Source organism: Narcine bancroftii, chromosome 1 (genome assembly GCF_036971445.1).
Source record: "Narcine bancroftii isolate sNarBan1 chromosome 1, sNarBan1.hap1, whole genome shotgun sequence".
NCBI classification, from domain to species: Eukaryota; Metazoa; Chordata; class Chondrichthyes; order Torpediniformes; family Narcinidae; genus Narcine; species Narcine bancroftii.
In genome coordinates, this window is record NC_091469.1 from 241,288,715 (window position 1) to 241,307,801 (window position 19,087).

The following is a 19,087-nucleotide window of genomic DNA, read 5'->3' on the forward strand; positions in this document are numbered from 1 at the left end:
TTGGAAAGACGAAGTTGAGATAAAAGTAAATAATTGGCATAAAGCGTTGAGGTCCTGTATTTATATGGAGAAAATAACATATAATTTGCATGATAATTATGATTTTTTTTGGTAAGATGTGGTCACCTTATTTGAAATGCATGAATTTAGTAATATCCTAAAATGCTGTATGTATTTTTATTTATTTTCTTAATGCTTCCCTTGTGCAGTTTGCTGAGGGTGGGGGGAAGAGGGTGGGATAGTTGTAGTTTTCCTTTTTATATTATGGATTTTGTAAAAGTTTTTGTTTTGAAAATATTAAATAAACTTTAAAAATAATTTGACGTTTATAAGTAACAATTGCATCTTTTCTAACAGTATCATTAGTCCTCGAATCCTGTTTCATTTTCAATTGCCATTCTAAGACCCTGTGGGCACGTTTGCCAAGCTCATAATAATGTTGTTTAGATCATTGTAACAGTTTCTCAAATTGATACGTTTGTAAAGTATTAAATCGTAACTTTAACTTAGTTAACTGAGCTTTTTTATCTCCTATTATATCCCTTTGTATTTCCTTTTCCAATTTATCAATTTTCTTCTCCAAATCCTGACTCTCTGCCAAATATTGTTTCTTAACTTTAGCTGAAAAACTAATGATCTGGCCCCTCAAATATGTTTTTATCGCATCCCATAACACGAACGTACACTGCACCAACCCTTCATTTATTTGCAAAAAAGTTTTTATATGTTCCCAAATATAGTCAATGAATGCAGGTCGTTTCAGCAATGCTGTGTTAAATCTCCAACGATATGCTGCTTCAACTCTTTTAGAAACTGTAGAAGAGAATGATAGTGAAGAATGATCAGACAATATCCTACTTTTATATTCCAGTTGTCGGAGTCAACTTCCTCCAAATCTCTACCAAATTCAGCTCTTTCATTTTCATTGACAAGTGTTTAGTCATTTTTGTTTTACCCAATGTTTTTGGAGATTTGTCCAATAAAGGGACCAAACAACAGTTGAAATCACCCCCCACCAAAACATTATCATATGCCTGATTTAAATTCAAAACAGCCTCTGTCATGAATACCCCATCATCCACATTAGGTGTATAATCATTCATCAATGTCCAGACCTCTGAAAAAATCTTACAATTTATTACTAACACTCTACCTGCCGCTGCAAAAACTGAATACATAAAAAGATAGCTTTTTATGTATTTGGATTTAAAACATGCCCAACCCAATCTCTTTCCAACTCCTGGTGCTCCCTCTCAGTCAAGTGTATTCCTTGCAAGAATGCAATATCAATCTTCATCTTCTTGATATAAGTTAACACCTGTTTTCTTTTAATTGGGTTATTAATCCTGTTAACATTAAAAGTTGCAAAATTCAAATTAGCCATAAGCCCTAAATCTCTCCCCTCGAGTGGCACCCCCCCCCCGAGTGGCACCCCTCACACCACAAAATTAAAAAGAAGAAACTCCTTAAAGATTAATTTTAAAAAAACTACAATACAATTAGATGGGAGTGACCAACGCCACACATGGCTGACAACTCTGGAAGAGTTGGCAGCTGAGTCATTCCCCCCCCAACAGAACAAGCAATAATTAAAAGATACAATTAATAAGCTGCCTCTAATATACGATTAACTTGATCATCATTATCAATATCGATTAGTTGTCATGTCTCCGTCTCTCTTTTCTCAGTCTCTCCTACTTGTTGCGAGGAGTGATCCTGACCCTGCTTATTAACTGGTAATTAGCAAAAACAAGAACCATGTGATTATTATCAAAAAATTGAGACTGAAAATTTCCATAAAAAAACTTCAACACCGCAGGGTAACGGAATGCAAACTTCTGCCACAAAACATTTCTAGTTGAATTAAACTCCTTACGACGTTTAATAATATCTTGACAAATCAGCATAAAAGAAAACTCTGTTACTCTGGTGACATCTGGCATTCTGAACTGCAAGTCTTAAAATAGTCTCTCGGTCTTGATACCGTAAGCACCGGATCAGAACAGATCGAGGAGCTTGGCCAGGATATGGTTTTCCTCTGACCGCCCAGTCCACTCTATCCAAAGACATTCATCTTAACAGTAGAGATTTCTCCCTGTATCTCGGAGAACACACCTCGCATTTTAGTGAATCCCTGATTCATTTGCATAGCCAAACTTCCAATTTGACTAAGTATATCATTTAAAACAGGAGTGATAGATGGTAAATCTACTTTAGGTAAAAGCTTCTGCATTTCAGGCCTACCCTCCGCTAAACTTGCAACCTCCTCCAGTAACTGCACTTCCTCTTCAGCCAACATGTTCCTCCTCCATCGATGAAACAGTCAAGACCACCTGACTGCAGGTACGGAACCCCCCCCCCCCCCCCAGGATCACTAGGCCACTAGAGGTCAGGTCCCCCGCAGCCTGGGCCTGAAATTCGGGGGGGGGGGAAGTTTCACGCATGCGCAAAGCGTCCTCCACATTGGGAGAAGATCGTTGTCGGTCACTGGCACCATCTTGCGCCATGGGACGCAAGACTGGCATCAGGGTCAAATGTACCTTGCCCAGCGAGGTCCGTTGAGGTCAGGGAGGAGCTGCACTCGAGCCTGGAGGCTCACTTTGCAAGGTAGGCTGCGTTTCTTCCATACTTCCAGCCTGTTTAACTGTTATTTTCTTCAGAACTTGAACTTTAATATTCCTCATAGTTGTAAGGCAATGATATTCACCAGTACTTTAAGTATCTTTAAAACTTTTTTCAAAACTTGTAATTCAAGTTTTAATTAGTTCTGTCAGGGGGAGGTGTTGTTCTACATCCTCTTCCTATGCCATCATGCCATGAGCCCCCCCCCCCTCACCAAGAACCCCAATTAACAGAACAAGAGCACCAAAAGTTAAAGAGAGAGTGGGTGGGCTAGGTATTGGCCTCCTCATTTGGTTCGAAAGTGGGGGTGGGGGGCGTGGCAATTCTGATTGGAAAGAGTGTTCCAGTGAGATTCCAGGATGTGATTACAGATAAAACAGGTAGATTTATAAAGGTGCACTGTCAAATATACTCAGAATCCTGGACCCGAATGAATTTGTACACCCCCAATATAGATGATGGAAAATTTATGCAGGACATTTTCCTAAGATTGCCAGAAGCAATAGAGAATTTCTAATTGGGGGAGACTTTAATGTTTGTCTGGACCCTGATTTGGATAAGTCAACAAAAAAATAGTGAAAAGATAGGTGGCTCGTGCCGCTATTGGCAGAATTTCATAGAAGTGGAGCCGAAAGCATCTGAGGGGAAGGGTCTATTCCTTCTACTCAAGGCAACATGACTCCTACTCTAGAATAGATTTATTTTCCTGGCTTCAGCCCATGTAGAGAGTAGGATCCTGGAAGATTAGTACATGGTGAGGCTTCTCTCAGTTTATTCACCTTTAGTAGTCAAGACTAAGATGCCGGATGAGCAGGAGATGGTATACAGATGGTATCTTAATGCACTGCTGTTAAGGAAGCCGAGTTTTGTAATTTTATAAGAACACAAATAAATCTGTTTTGTGAGACCAACTGTTCCTCCACTTAAGATAAATTCCTTTTATGGGATGCCCTCAAATAATTGGATATACCAAAACAATAAAGAAAGAATACGAAAGGGTGGTGGGCGAATTGGAGCAAAATGTCGTTTGTTTAGAAAAGGACTTCCACAAATCAGACTCAGAAGATCAGTATAGGGTTTTAATAAATAAGAAGATGAGGTATACCACACTTCAAATGTACCGCATGGAACAGGCCACATTACGCTCCAGACAAAAATGCTATGAATTGGGGGAAAAGAGCACACAAGGTCCTGGCATGGCAGTTGAGAACAGAGCAAGAATGATCAGTGTGATACAAACGGGGGATGGCAGGATTTCTTACAAACCAAAGGAAATTAATGACACCTTCTGAAAATGTTATGAAGGTTTATATAAATCAGAATTGGAAGAAAGGGAGGCCGAATAACATTGGTGAGTTCCTGTCTAAGATAGAGTTGCCAAACTTGGATCGAAGAGGGCAGGAAGGTTTAGACTGTCCCTTCACAGAAGAAGAAATAGTGAGTGCATTGAATTCACTGCAAACCAACAAATCTCCAGGGGAGGATGGGTTTCCACCTGAATTCTTCAAGAAATTCAAAGATCTGTTGATACCTCTTTATATGGACACTCATAGACTCCCAGAATCTTTTTTGACAGCAATCATTATTACAATCTTGAAAAACTGATAAGGACCCATTAAAGCCATCCTCTTGGAGACTTATTTTGCTATTAAGCACGGACTATAAGATAATAGCCAAAGCCCTGGCAAATAGATTGGTGACATATTTGCCAGAACTAATCAACAAAGATCAAGTGGGCTTTGTACAAAAGATGCAGGTGACAGATAACGTGGGCAGACTACTAAGAATAATACATCTGGCACAAACCAGAAATAAGAGGGGGTCTCACTGTGGCTCTTGATGCAGAAAAGGCATTTGATAGATTAGAGTGGGACTTTTTATTTAAAGTGCTGGAAGAAATAGGGTTAGGGCTGTACCTGACACTGGCCAGAATGATCAGGCCAATGTTTTAGATGCAGCATTGAGACAGCGACCTTTGTGCAAGCGACCTGGACATATAGCAAGCTGAGGCCCTTTTGGGAATGAGGTGAAGTCCAAGGGTAAGTTATATATAAGGAATTCCCACGTGACTTGGAGTTGTTCCTGTTGGGTAATATAATGGACATAAGACTTAAAATGAAGCTTTCCAAATTCAATTTGTAATGATCACATTGGCGGTGGCCAGGAGGTGCATAGTGTTTACCTGGAAGTCCAGCTCTTGTTTGAACATTGTGCTGTGGGAAAGGAGATGCAAGGCTGTGTTCCCCTGGAAAAAAATCACCTATAACTTAAGGGAAGGTATGGCATCTTCCAAAAAATTTGGCCAGGCATACCTGAACCACATAGAAGCATGGTGGTTACGAAGAGGACAATTTTGCCTTGGGGCCCCTATTTCTTGGGAGGGGTGGGGGAAGAGGGATGAAGGGTTGCTTCATTCCAGCTGGGAAAAGTCAGGGAAAAAAATAGCCCAATCACGGGCCACTGGGCCAGACGAGACCTATAACTCCTTGATGTGATTTACTCCCTTGTTGTAAATGTTTCTAATGTCTTAAATGTTTTTCTTTGATTGGTTGTGTGTCAAGTGTTGGATGTTGGGGGAATGGGGTGGGGGGAGGGAGAGAGAGATGGGTGTTTGGCTGGGACTCGATAGAAAAAACTGGCATAGATTGGATAAGAATAAGTTGCAATCAGTATAGATTTGTGACTACTGATAAAGTTGTAAAAAGTTTTAGTTCAAATTTGAAAAATTATAAATACAGTATTCAAAAATAAATTCTGCTTGGAGGTTGGTGACTTGTGGAGTGCTGCAAGGATATGTTCTTGGACCCTTACTCTGTGATTTTTGTGAAGAGGAGGTCTGTAAGTTTGGGATGACACATGTGGATGGAGTTGAAGGTTATCATAGGTAGCAAAAGGATACAGACAGGATGCAGAGTTGGGCGGATGGAGTTTAATCCAGGTAAGCGTGAGGTGATACATTTTGAAAGGACAACCCTGAAAAGGCCGAGTCCAGATAGGGTTAATAGTCGCTTCCATAGGAGTTGTGGGTGACCAGGGGGAGCTCGCAGGTTGATAGAATAGTAAAGAAGGCTGATGAAGTGCTGGGCTTGTAGGTAACCTCGCCCCTGCTGGAAAGGTTCTCAGTTGGAATCCGCTCCTGGCTGCCATCAGTTTGTACTTAACTCCCCTTGACTTGTGTGCGTGTGTTTCCCGAGTTCTCCGGTTTCCTCCAATTCTTCAAACGACAAGGGGTTGAGTGTTATAGGGCGGAGGGGCTTCTACCCGCCGTATCCCGACAACACAGATAGCCCCGTCCTCTCGGTGGGCGTTGCCAGACCCGCACATCGGACTGTGCAATTGGCTCCTGAGTTCTCGGCGTTAAAGCTGCGCGTCCATGGCGCCGGCCTTTCCCAGAAACCCTCACGCCCTAGAAAGGACTGGGTAAGTGAAGGGGAATCAAACGCGCAGGTGCCGAGAACCGGAAGTGGGGATGCGCATGCGCTGAGAGTAACAGAGCCCTGAGGCTGGGCAGCAGGTAGGACATCGATGCCGGGTGGGGGATGAACCGTGCCCGAGGCCCAGCCTGTGGATCAGCGCTCGGGGAAAACACCGCGGGCCCCGGCCCCCTGGCGCGGTCCCGGTTCTCCCTCCCCCCCCCCCCTCCCCGGGTCGGTACCGGTTCTGCCCCTCTCTCCCTGGGGTCTGTCCTGGTTTTCCCCCTCAGGGTTGGTCCCTGCTTCTTCCCTACCCCTTCCAGCTGCCCCTGATCATTGACAAGGTCTCTTCCTCCTCCCACACGTCGGGAAGTGGGGATTATCCTGGATTCAACGCCTGGGTCATGGTGTGGAGCAGGAGTGCATGCGCATTGCTGTGTGTCATGAGGTATGGACTGGTTTCCAGCTCATGGGAATTGTGGGTAAAAAGGTAGCCATGATTAATAGCACTGGTGCTTAGAAAATACAGGTAGGAGAGAATTGGAAAGAGTTCAGGTGCTGGAATCTGGAATAAAACACCCCACAGGGGCAGCTCTTCACATTTGTGAAGGCAAAATGTTTCACTGGAGATCCACAGGAAACTTCAGATTCTGGAATCTGAAGCCAAACTGCTGGGGGAAGTTAGCAGTTCAAGTGGAGATTCTGTGACACAGTGTTTGAAGTCAAAACACAGCTGGAGAAATTCAGCAGGTCAAGCAGTGTAACATCGAGCAAAGGTCAAAATACATCATCGTTTCGGGCTAGATCTCTTCATCAAGATCAAGATATGGAAGTGTGTGTGGTGGGGGGGGGGGGGGAGCATGGTGCCAAAGACGGAGTAATAGGTGGAGTAGGGAGGGAGGGCACAACGGCAAGCAAGGGGAGGAGGGATGGCTGAGTGAATAGAGAGGGAAGGAGTGGGGTGGGGAAGAAGAAAACAGATGAGCAGAAATTAGGAAATTTCATGTTGATGACATCAGGCTGCAGAATGCAACAATCAGGTGTTGTTGCCGCAGTTTCTGGGTGCTTTTGGTGGGATAGAACATATGGCAATGGACAGATTTGTGAGTAGGGACACAGAACTGAATTGGTTGGCTACTGGGAAATCTCTGTCGCTGCTGCTTGATGTGGTGAGGTGGAGAGTAGAGGGTTCAGAGGCAGTGAGATGAGAATGCGAGATGGGAGTGGTGAAGTTGAGACGGTTGATGTCTCGGTGGCAGTTGGAGATGAAAAAATCCAGAGCGGGCAGCTGGCCGAGACCAGGTGACCAAGCAGCAGCAGTCTGAGAAAAAGGAGGGTTGCAGTTTTCAGCCCAACAGAGGAAAGTTAGTAGAGAAGCTGTGTAACTCAGGCTGGGTGTGGAATGAGGTAGGGGACCTCCACACAGGATTGGTGAACCAGGCAGAGGTGATATATCATGGTCAGAGACAGAGGGTTGGCAGATGTCAGACCACAGGAAAGGGGCAATAAAAACTGATGGGTCGGGTGGAAGGAGAAGAGAAGTTCACTTCTGGTCGCCTCATTAGAGGAAGGTCGTAGATGCTTTGGAGAGGGTCCAGATGAGATTGACCCGGATGTGGCCTGGATTGGAGAGCATGTCATTGGAAGTGAGCTTGACAGAGGTAGGGCGATGAAGGATGAGAGGCATAGAAGATTATGAGGGGCTTGTTCAGCGGTGGACACCCAGTATGACAATAGCAAATACCAGAGGACATTGGTTCAAGGTGAGTGCAGGAAAGTGAAGGGGAGACTCAGTGCTGGGAATGCTTTGCCCTGGATTGCCATCGAAGCTGGTACAATAGGGATGTTAAAAAGATGTAAGAAAAAATAGAGGTTTATGCATATGAAGGAGGGAAAAATTCCCACTCCCACACCAACTTTCCTGTCCTTGGCTTTCTCCATTGCCACTGAGAGACTAACACCAGTTAAAAGAATGAAGTCTCATTTGGTCGAACACAGTGAACCATCAGTTATCTGGGAATACAGGCATGTAGTATGTTGAAAGTGGGGTCACAGCTGGATAGGAGTTAGGATGTTATCGTGAAGCATGAGACATTGGTGAGTTTGTAGCATGCGCGCTATGTGAAGTGTGGAGTAGGAACGACACACGGATAGTCGAGTCAAGGTCGAAGACTGATTTCTTGCTCTGCCAGCTCTGTTTATATTAACTCCCTGCCTCTGACGACAGTGTTCCCGCAGTTGCCTGCTGTTTCCCGACCGCCATTTTGTGAGCCGTATCATGACTCGGCTCGCGGGCCACTATACGACACCACCCCCCCACCCCCAAGAACTGGTGATCAGAATCTTTGTTGTTACTTTGGGTGACCTACCTCTGCGTCGCAAGGTCTGAGTCTCGACTGGCTGGCTAATGCCTACATGGGCAAGTTTCAGGCAGTCAGGGTGAAGGTTTCCTCTTTGCTGGTAATGTCCAATACATACGTTGACCCATTATGCCTGACGACTCTGTACGGCCCCTTGTATAGCCATTGGAAGAGTGCCCAGTGCACCACTCCCCTTCACACAAAAACATATTCACAGGTGTGCAAGTCTTTGGGAATGAAAGATATGGGCTGCTTGAGCAGCGGGGGCTGTAGAGGGGCAGGGTACCCAGTCTTTCCTTCAGTTGTTCCAGTGCTACCATAGGGGTTTCAGGATCATTAGCACTGGCCAAAAACTCCCCTGGGATTACCAAGGGTGCACCGAGACCATTTCTGTGCAGCCATTAAAGTCCTCTTTCAGCGTGGTGCGTCTCCCCAGAAGGACCCAAGACTGTTCACCTGCCCAGTTGGGCTCCTTGAGCTGGGCCATCAGAGCTGCTTTTAAGTGTCTGTGGAATCACTCCACCAACGTGTGATATGCCATGGTTTAGTGGAATTGGGTTCCCAACAGTTTGGCCAGCGCTGCCCAGAGCCCCAAAGTAAACTGCACTCCCCTGTCGGAGGTGAGATGTCCTGGGACTCTGAACTTGGACACCCAGGTGTTGATTTGTGCCTTGGTGCAGGTCTCTGTGGTCTTGTCAGCCATCGGGACTACCTCCAGCCATCTCATGCAGCAGTCAACCATAGTGAGGATGTATCTCACCCCACAGGACACCGGTAGCGACCCCACAATGTTGATGTGGCTGAACCAACGCCACACTGGCTCAAAAGTCTGGGAAGTGCTTTAGTGTGCGTTTGCACCTTGGATGCCTGGCAGATCGTGCAGGTCTTGGCCCACTGACCTGTTTGTAAATTGAGTGCTCGATGAACCTGCTGGCCACCATCTTGACTGTGCCAGGTTATTCAGCGTGTCAAAGACCTGCCGTCTCCATGCTGTCGGTGGGGTTAGCTGGTGGAGACGTCACAGAGGAATGTCTGGTTGCCAGGGGCGATGATGACACCCTCCAGCCACAGCCTGAAAACCGCTGTCCTGTACGCTGGGATCTCAGGGTCATCGTGTTGTGTCCTGGCTTGGGCTGAATAGTCTATGCCCTGGGATAGGGTGTGGATGGACTCTATGGCGGGACGGGAGAGTGCGTCAGCCACCACATTGCTCTTGCTAGCAATGTGTTGGATGTCCGTGGTGATTTCGGACACGTAGGAAAGGTGCCTCTGCTGCCTGGCCGACCACGGATCAGACACTTAGTGGAAGGCAAAGGTTTGTGGTCTCTGAAGACCTTGAATTGTCCATCTTCCAGAAAGTATCAGAAGTGCCTGGCCGCCAGGTACAGCACCAATAGCTCCCAGTCAAAGGCGCTGTATTTAAGTTCAGGTGGCCGGAGGTGCGTGCTAAAAAAGGCCAGGGGTTGCCAATGCCCATTGATCAGATGTTCGTGGATCCCTCCGACTACAGTGCTGGAGGTGTCCACCAAAAGGGCGTTCAGCCCCTCTGGCCTGGGATGAACCAGAAGGGTGGCGTTGGCCAGACTGTTCTCCCCGTTCTGGAACGCCTCCGAGGCCTCCCCATCCCAGGCAATGTCTTTATTTTTCCCTGCCATGAACACGAAAAGGGGGGCACATGATCTGAGCCATGGTAGAAGTCGACCATTCCTGATTAACTCCCACAGCCCCTTCACGGTACGAGGGTTCTTGAACCACCAAACAGCCTCCACCTTCTCGGGCAGTGGTCTCGCCCCGTACCTGTCGATCCGATACCCCAGGAAATCAATTGTGTCCTGTCTGAACTGACAGGGGTTGATGGTCAGCCCGAACCCCTGCAGGTGGGTGAATAGTTGTGAGGTGGGATGCGTGCTCTGAATGGTCGCGGTTGGCAATAAGGATATCATCCAGGTAGATGAAAGTGAATGGGAGGTCCTAGCCCACCGTGTCTCTCAGCCGTTGAAAAGTCTGAGCGGCGTTCTTGAGGCTGAAGGCCAGCCTCATGAATTTGAACAGGCCGAAGGGGGTGATTATGGTGGTTTTGGGTATGTCCTTAGGGTGCACTGGGATTTGGTGATAACCCCTGATTAAATTGACCTTTGAAAACACCTGTGCCCCATGTAAGTTGGATATGGGACATGGGGTATCTGTCTGGTGTGGTGGCCTCATTGAGGCATCGGTAATCACCACACACCCTCCACCCCCGAGCTGCCTTCGGGACCATGTTTAGGGAGGAGGCCCAGGGGCTTTCCGACCCTGCACTATCACCAACTCCTCCATTTTCTTAAATTCCTCTTTGGTGAGGGGAAATTTTGCGGTGGGGGGGGAAGAGTGCACATCCTGGCATGGAGCGGGGGCCCTTTGGTGAGTATGCAATGCCCTACCCTAGTTCTGCAGTGAATTGTGATGGCACGATTACGAGAACTCTGCCAGGATGCGTGTGTAGGTGTCGTTGGACAGTGTGACAGCTGAGGTGGGGGCCGGTAGTTTGGATTCCCCCAGGGGTTTCATTTGAAAAATTCTGGTGTGCATTGGGCATGCAGAAAATCAGCTCCCAGGAGTGGTTGCGCCACTGCCACGACAGTAAAAAAGTCCACTTAAATCAGTGGCCAGCAAATTGTAGGACTGTAGGTTTGTATAGAGGTGCTGTTCACTGCCTTCAGTGCCAGGTGGGTGTCGTAGGCTTTGGGGTGGGGGTGGGGGAAGGACACTTATTTCGGCACCTGGTGTCCATGAGGAACCGCCTTCCCGACAGAGGGTTCCACACGTGGAGCAGGCTGTCACGCTGGCCATCCGCTGCAGTCATAAACAATGGTTGGCCATGGCGTTTCCCAGAAACGCACAGGGTGGGCGACAGCAACGTGCCCCTGCACCCCATCATTGATGGTAATAACAAAATGGCTAGGTAGGGGGGTCCACTTGCTGGCTGGGGTCGAGGCTTGGTGATCTGTTCCACTGAGGCACCGTTTCTTTCTTTGCTCTTCAGAGCATGTCTGTCCGGGCTGCAACTTTCCTTGGGTCACTGAAGTCCTCATTGGCGAGCAAGTCCGATATCTTTCGGCAGCAGCTCCTGGAAAATTTGCTTAAAGAGCAGACAAGGCTTGTGCCCCTCGACAAATGTGAGCATCTTGCTCATGAGGATGAATGTCCTCCAATCCATCCAAGTGCAGCCGGTGTGCCTGGTAGCCTGAAGTATGGGTTAGTAGCTCTTTGAGGGCACCGTATTTGCCTTGATCAGGAGGCTGCCATAGAAAATCGATGACCCTTGCTGCCATTTCCTGGTCAAGTGAGCTCACTATGTAGTAGTAGCGGGTGTCGGCGGTGGCTATCTGTTGAAGGTGGAACTGGGCCTTGGCCTGTTCGAACCACACGTGTGGCTGCGACTCCCAGAACGTTGGAGCTTTAGCGAGACCGTGTAGATAGCTGCAATTGCTGCGTTTTCTGGCCATTTTTTGAGCTGGGTCATGACTTTGTTCGTGGGCCTGCTACAGAGCTATCTATGGACTTGACCAGTTCACAGAAATGGAGGGAGTTGGGTGGAAACATCTGAGGAGATTTTATTTACACCCTCTTCAAAATCCCATTATCCCCTTTTTGCTGAGAAGTTGTGGAAATCCAAATGCAAACCATGCCCCACAAGACATTTTTAAATGTGAGATACCCTTTGAAAGTAAGATATATTTTGGGTTTAGACCTGAAGAATTCTGGAAAAGGGATAAATATTTAATGATTCTACTGCTGGTGGCTGCTAAAAGATTCTTTACCAGGAAAAGGTTATTGCAGGAGAGTCCACCCCTAAACACATGAAAGGAAATGATAATGGACATTTCGAAAAAGAAGATAACGGCATCTGTTCATCATAAACTGGATCAAGTTGACTCATGCTGGGTTTAATGACAAATACCTCTTATTATTCATGTTATTACAAATCAACAATAATGTGGTTTTAAAAAATCCCTCCCTACTTGTACATAGATTTCTCCTTCTGTCCTGTCATTCCTCTTCTCTCTATAAGTGTATAGTATCTGAGATACATCATTTGGAAATGTTTCATTAAAAAATAAATTTTAAAAAACGGAATATGGAAAGACCTGGTTATAGTGGACGTGGAGAGGATGTTTCCTGTGGAGGGAGAGTCTGTGACCAGAGGCCACAGCCTCGGAATACAAAGCGTCCCTTTGGAACAGAGTGGAGGCATTTCTTTATACAGATAGCAGTGAATTTGTGGAATTCATTTAAGGTGGCATTTGGAAGGGAATCAATGGTTGAGGGGAGAAGGCAAGAAAATGGGGTTAAATCAACCATGATAGAATGGCAGGGCAGTTTGATGAGCTGAATGGCCTAACCAGTTTATGATCTTATTGTATTACAGGTAGTAACAGACATCACATCCGTGAACTTCGCAGCATTGGGAGAGGTTTCCTCATCTGGATTTTAAATCGTCCCTTGTGTGTCAGGCAACCCCAGCCCGAGGGCCCGGGCGTCACTCTACCCACCTGCATTTCCAAGGTGGGGGCTTGCTTGCTGTCCATAAGTGCTTGACAATTGGAGACATCTCTGACCACATGTCCTGCACTCAGCAAAGGGCTCTTCAGCCACTGTTCTGAACACCGCACATTTACCTTCTGGTTATTGCAATGCATCCTGGGTAAGGCGCTTGTCAAGGACCGAAGACGATTCGGCACTGGGTGCCAAGCACTGGAAGCAGAGCGCAGCACCGGGTCCCTGAACGAAGGGCTCCCGTGGTTCTGGAGCTTGCAGCACCTGGCTAGAGGACGCTTTCCCCAATCCCAGCCCTAGTCCCAGCCTCACTGTTGATTTAACCTGTGACCAACTCTCGGCAGTCTCCATTGGGCTGAGTAGGTGCTGTGGACTCCGGGGCAGGACTACATTGATTTATCCCCTGTCACACCCTCTCATCCTCATGGCGATGAACCCGTTTCTGTGCTCCATCTGCGGGAAGAACTTTAAAAGTTCGAGTGAATTAATGAAACACCAGCAGGTCCACACCAGGGAGAAGCCCTTCACCTGTCCCGAGTGTGGCAAGGGCTTCAGCGAGCGATCAAACCTGACCACCCACCAGAAGATTCACAGCAGAGACAGGCCATTCATTTGCCCTAAGTGCGGGAAGGGGTTCACCCAGTCCTCCCATCTGCTAACCCACCAGCTGCTCCACACTGGGGAGAGGCCATTCATCTGCCCTGAGTGCGGAAAGGGGTTCACCCTGTCCTCCAACCTGCTGGCTCACCAGCGAATCCACACTGGGGAGAGGCCATTCATCTGTCCCGAGTGCAGAAAGGGGTTCACCCAGTCCTCCAACCTGCTGGCCCACCAGCGGGTCCACACTGGGGAGAGGCCATTCACCTGTTCCAAGTGTGGTAAGGGGTTTGCCCGGTCCTCCCACCTGCTGACCCACCAGCGGGTCCACTCTGGGGAGAGGCCGTATGTCTGCCCCAAATGCGGAAAGGGGTTTGCTGAGTCATGCCACCTGCTGACCCACCAGCGGGTCCACACAGGGGAGAGGCCATTCACCTGCTCAGAGTGTGGGAAGGGGTTTGTCCGGTCCTCCCATCTGCTGACCCACCAGCGGGTCCACACTGGGGAGAGGCCGTATGTCTGCCCTGAGTGCGGGAAGGGGTTTACCCAGTTGTCCAACCTGCTGACCCACCAGCGAGAACACACTGGGGAGAGGCCATTCACCTGCTCCGAGTGTGGAAAGGAGTTCACCCAGTTGTCCCACCTGCTGACCCACCAGCGGGTCCACTCCGGGGAGAGGCCTTTCGTCTGCCCCGAGTGCGGAAAGGGGTTCATCCTGTCATCCCACTTGCTGAACCACCAACGGGTCCACACCGGGGAGAAGCCTTTCGTCTGTTCTGAGTGTGGGAAGGGGTTCACCCAGTCCTCGAACCTGCTGATGCACCAGCGGGTCCACACCGGGGAGAGGCCATTCACCTGCTCCGAGTGTGGGAAGGGGTTCGCTCAGTTGAACAGCCTGGTAAAACACCAGCGAGTTCACACATAACGTTTGTAGAGTGTTGAATATTTGAATATCACTCACTCAAACACCAGGAGCGACTAGAGTCTTGTGGTTACAGCAGTCCAGCTGGACATCCCATACATAGTCCAGTAAATATGTTACAGGGACAGATCAGTCAGTACAAGGTAAAAGCAGCATTATTTTACAAGTGTGAGGATCATTCAAGAGCCTGATAATGAGGGAAAGAAACTGTCTGTGAATCTGATGGGGTGCAATCTCACACTGGTGAATCTTCTTCTCCATGGGGAGGGGGTTAAAGGGAGTGTACCTGGGGAGGGGGGAGTCTTTTAATATGTTGGTTGCTTGTCCAAGGCAATGGGAAATGGAGGTGGAATGGATTATCTCTGATAATGTCAGGGACTCCAATTACATTTTTAAACATTAACAATACAACCTGGTTGAAGGGTCTCCGGCCCATAAAACCTGTACTGCCCAATTAACCTACCAATCACGGGGGAAATGTACAGCCTCCTTGCAGGCAGGACTGGATTCAGACCTGGATCGTTGGTGCTATAATAACATTTCGCCATCTGTGCCACCAATAGCAGGAATTGAATTTCATGTCCTGGATCTGTTCCAAATAACGCAGCTGTGTTTGAAAACTGTCCCATCCCCTTGTATTTCTGTAATACACTCAATGTGGAGAACAAAGACAAGGCCATTCAGTCCATCTCGGGCCACACTGGGAGCATCCTGGTATCTCCCCTCCTGTCTGTGTTTCTGCCCCATACCAGCTCCCAACCAGGAGTCAGCCATCCGGCCCATCGAGCCCATTCTGCCATTCAATAAGATCATAGCTGATCTGGCCACGGACTCAGTTTCACTTGCCTGCCCATTCCCCACAACCCTTAATTCCCTAATCTGTCACAAACCTACCCATTCCTATCCTAAATACTTTCCACAAGGTAACCCCCACAGCTGGAGTAGGGAGAGAATTCCACAGATTCACCCTCTGGGAGAAGCCAATTTCCAGTTCCACCCACATGATGAGATACAAATGTGCTGGAGGAACTCTCCATCTTATCAAGCATCAGAGGACGTAAAGGGGAATCACCATTTGGACCTCAGATGATCCTTCACTTCCTACCGATGCTGTGTGACCTGCTGAGTTTCTCCCGGTAGTTTGTGTGTTGCCCTCGACCCCGGCATCTGTAGATGTTCTTGTTTAACTCCAACCCCCATCCCTCTGACTTCCTTCCTCCAGCTCCCTACCCCATTTCTTTCCCCGATCAGACAGCATCTTTTACAGCCCCCTGACCCTTCCCCATCACCTCTTGGCTCTTTCTTCCACCTATAGCCATATCTGATCTGTGCTCCCACCCCCACCCTATTTGCATGTTTTCCTGATTTTGGGTATAATTAAGAAGGGCTCCCTTTCAATGGACGCGACGTGACCTTCTGAGTCCCTCCAGCACTTCAACGCATTGTCCTCTATCCCTGTCTTAAATCTACTCCCCTGTATCTTGAGGCTCTGTCCCCAGTTCTGGACTCAGCTGCCAGTGGAAACAACCTCCCTGCTTCTATCATCTATTCCTTCTGTGGAAAAGTGTTTCCTTTCCACCATCAGGTAGGGGTCTGCTCAGAACATCCTGCAGAAACTGAGCGATGAGGATTCGATAGATCTAGTGGGATGGTTTCCTGAGCCGACATCCAGGTCACCTGGCAGAAGGCCTCATTGCCAGGGCTCACCAACAATCAGCAGGACTTGGCCTGGCTGGCAGTGAGAGGAGCCCTCGCAGTCAGATCCTCCTTGAACAACCAGAACATCCTCCTCCAGGCACATTGTCCTCGGGACGGCTGTGGTGGAGTGGGGACAGTTGCCCACCTCTTTGCTGAATGCAGATTCGCAAAGTGTATCACGGTAAATTGACACAAAATATAAAAACAGAAAGCAAAAATTTTTATAAATATATAAAACGGAAGAGGGTGGCCAGAGTTAACATAGGACCCTTGGAGGATGAGAAAGGAAAACTGGTAGCAAAAAATGAGGAAATGGCCGAGGCATTGAAGAAATATTTTGTGTCAGTCTTCATGGTGGAAGACATGTCCAGCATGCCCAAGTGCGGAGTTAAGGATGCGAATGTTGGGGAGGGCCTTGATAAAATAGTTGTTACAAAGGAAGTAGTGATGGAGAAACTAATGGGACTAAAGCCAGACAAATCACCTGATCCTGATGATATGCATCCAAGGGTTCTGAAGGAAATGGCAGAAGTTATAATTGATGCATTGGTGGTCATATACCAAAATTCCTTGGATTCTGGGCAGGTCCCGGCAGACTGGAAGACAGCAAATGTCACGCCACTTTTTAAGAAGGGATGTAGGCAGAAGACTGGAAATTATCGGCCAATTAGCTTGACGTCTGTAGTTGGAAAAATGCTTGAAGCTGTCATAAAAGATGAAATTGTGAAACTTTTGGAACGTAAGGGTTCAATCAGGCAGATGCAGAATGGTTTTAGAAAGGGAAGATCTTGTTTGACAAACTTGTTAGGATTCTTTGAGGATATAATGGGTGCGGTGGATAGAGGGGAACAGGTTGAAGTTGTATATTTGGATTTCCAGAAAGCGTTTGTTTGCCGCACAAGAGACTTATCAATAAAGTGGAGTCAGGGGACATATATTGGCCTAGATTGAAAATTGGTTGTCTGACAGGAGGCAGAGAGTCGAGATAAGTGGGAGTTTTTCAAGTTGGCAGAGAGTGGTAAGTGGGGTGCCGCAGGGGTCAGTGTTTGGCCCACAACTGTTCATCATTTACATTGATGACTTGGAGGAGGGGACAAAATGTGGTGTAGCCAAGTTTGCGGATGACACCAAATTGAGTGGAAGAGCAAATTGTAATGAGGATGTGGAGAGTCTGCAGAGGGATATAGTTAAGCTGGATGAGTGGGCAAAGGTCTGGAAGATGGAGTACAATGTTAGTGTGAGGTTATCCACTTTGGCAAGAAAAATAAAAGCTGAATATTATTTAAAGGGTGAAAAACTACAGCATGCTGTTGTGCAGAGGGACTTGGGAGTGCTTGTGCATGAATTGCAAAAAGTTAGGTTGCAGGTGCAGCAGGTTACTAAGGCCTTCATCGCTAGAGGAATTGAATTCAGGAGTAGGGAGGTAATGTTGCAACTGTATAAGGTACTGGTGAGACTGCACCTGGAGTACTGTGTCCAGTTCTGGTCTCCATATTTGAGGAAGGATATACTGGCTTTGGAGACGGTCCAGAGGAGGTTTACTAGGTTGATCCCTGGGATGAAGGGGTTGACTTATGATGAAAGATTAAATCGTCTAGGATTGTATTCGCTCGAGTTCAGAAGAATGAGAGGAGATCTTATAGAAACATATAGGATTATGAAGGGTATGGATAGGATAGATGTAGGAAGGGTTTTTTGAGCTGGCTGGGGAAACTAAATCGAGAGGACACAGTCTCAAGATTTGGGGGAGTATATTTAGGACCGAGATGTGGAAAAATAGTTTTTCCCAGAGAGTAGTGAATGTTTGGAATTCTCTAACCAGGGAAGTGGTTGAGGCTGCTTCATCAAACATATTTAAAATTCGGTTTGATAAATGTTTACATGTTAGAGGAATTAGGGGATATGGGGAGAAGGCAGGTAGGTGGAGTTAGGTCATAAATTAGATCAGCCATGATCTTATTGAATGGCGGAGCAGCCTCGATGGGCTATTTTTGGCCTACTCCTGTTCCTACTTCCTATGTTCATCCCCAGTGGCAGCATGACAGAGTCTCTCTGATCTACAGGCTGTTTCCGGGGACAGATTCTGATTCCGACCTCCAGACCATCAACCCTGTGAAAGACGCACTGAAACCTGTTGGTCCTTCAGCCCACGCAGATGTTGGTGAGGGAATGCTGTCAACTGTCTCATTCCAGGCTGCAGGAGTACATTCAGAGGGACGCAGTGAGGCTTGGTGCTGCCCACATGAGGGCACTGTGGGGAAGGACCACGATCTAGAGTTCATCTGTCACCAGGCACTGAGGGGTTTGGGCTGAAGGGAAGCAACTCAACCAACTGGGGACCACAGGGTGGTAACAGGTTTTGGAGAGAGAATGTACAATGCAGAGAATATATTGATATGATTGACACCATGAATGTAAAATATCTGGAATGGTTTTCATGTATTGTGAATGATTTGTTGTGAATACAGTATATTTTTGGGAAAAAATTCTGTTCAGATTGTCACCATAAGATCCTTCCTCACCCTTTGAAACTCCAATTATGACAGACTTGAGGCTACTCAATCTAACCCCCCCACCACCATCGCTGGAATCAACCTGGTTAACCTTTCTGGCAACATCTCCAAGACCAGAATGACCACTTTCTGTGAGAACAGGCTTCACATTGTTCCATTCTCCAAGGGGAGAAGTCTCTTATGAATTGGGTGACATGGTTGGTGTAATGGTTAGGGTAACAATGTTGCAGCGCCAGGGATTTGGACAAGGGTTCAAATCCTGTGCTTTTTTTTAATGTTCTTCCCGTGTCTGAGTTTTCCCCAGGGGCTTCGGTTTTCTCCCACCCTTCAAAATGTACCTGGGCTGTTGGTCCATTGTGTGTGATTGGGAGGCATGGGCTCGTGGGCTGAGGTGGCCTGTTATTGTGCTGTGGGCTGAGGTGGCCT

At 47.4% G+C, this 19,087-nt stretch overlaps 1 protein-coding gene across 1 annotated transcript in view; it reads left to right on the forward strand.

Moving 5' to 3' along the window:
- Positions 1-14,543, forward strand: part of LOC138740817 (zinc finger protein 850-like) — a 41,942-nt gene extending 27,399 nt beyond the window's left edge. Inside the window, exon 3 of the mRNA XM_069893970.1 lies at positions 13,355-14,543. Coding sequence (XP_069750071.1) covers positions 13,355-14,453 — 1,099 coding nt within the window. The 3' untranslated portion in view covers positions 14,454-14,543. The remainder of the gene's footprint in view (positions 1-13,354) is intronic.
- Positions 14,544-19,087: the final 4,544 nt, after the last annotated feature.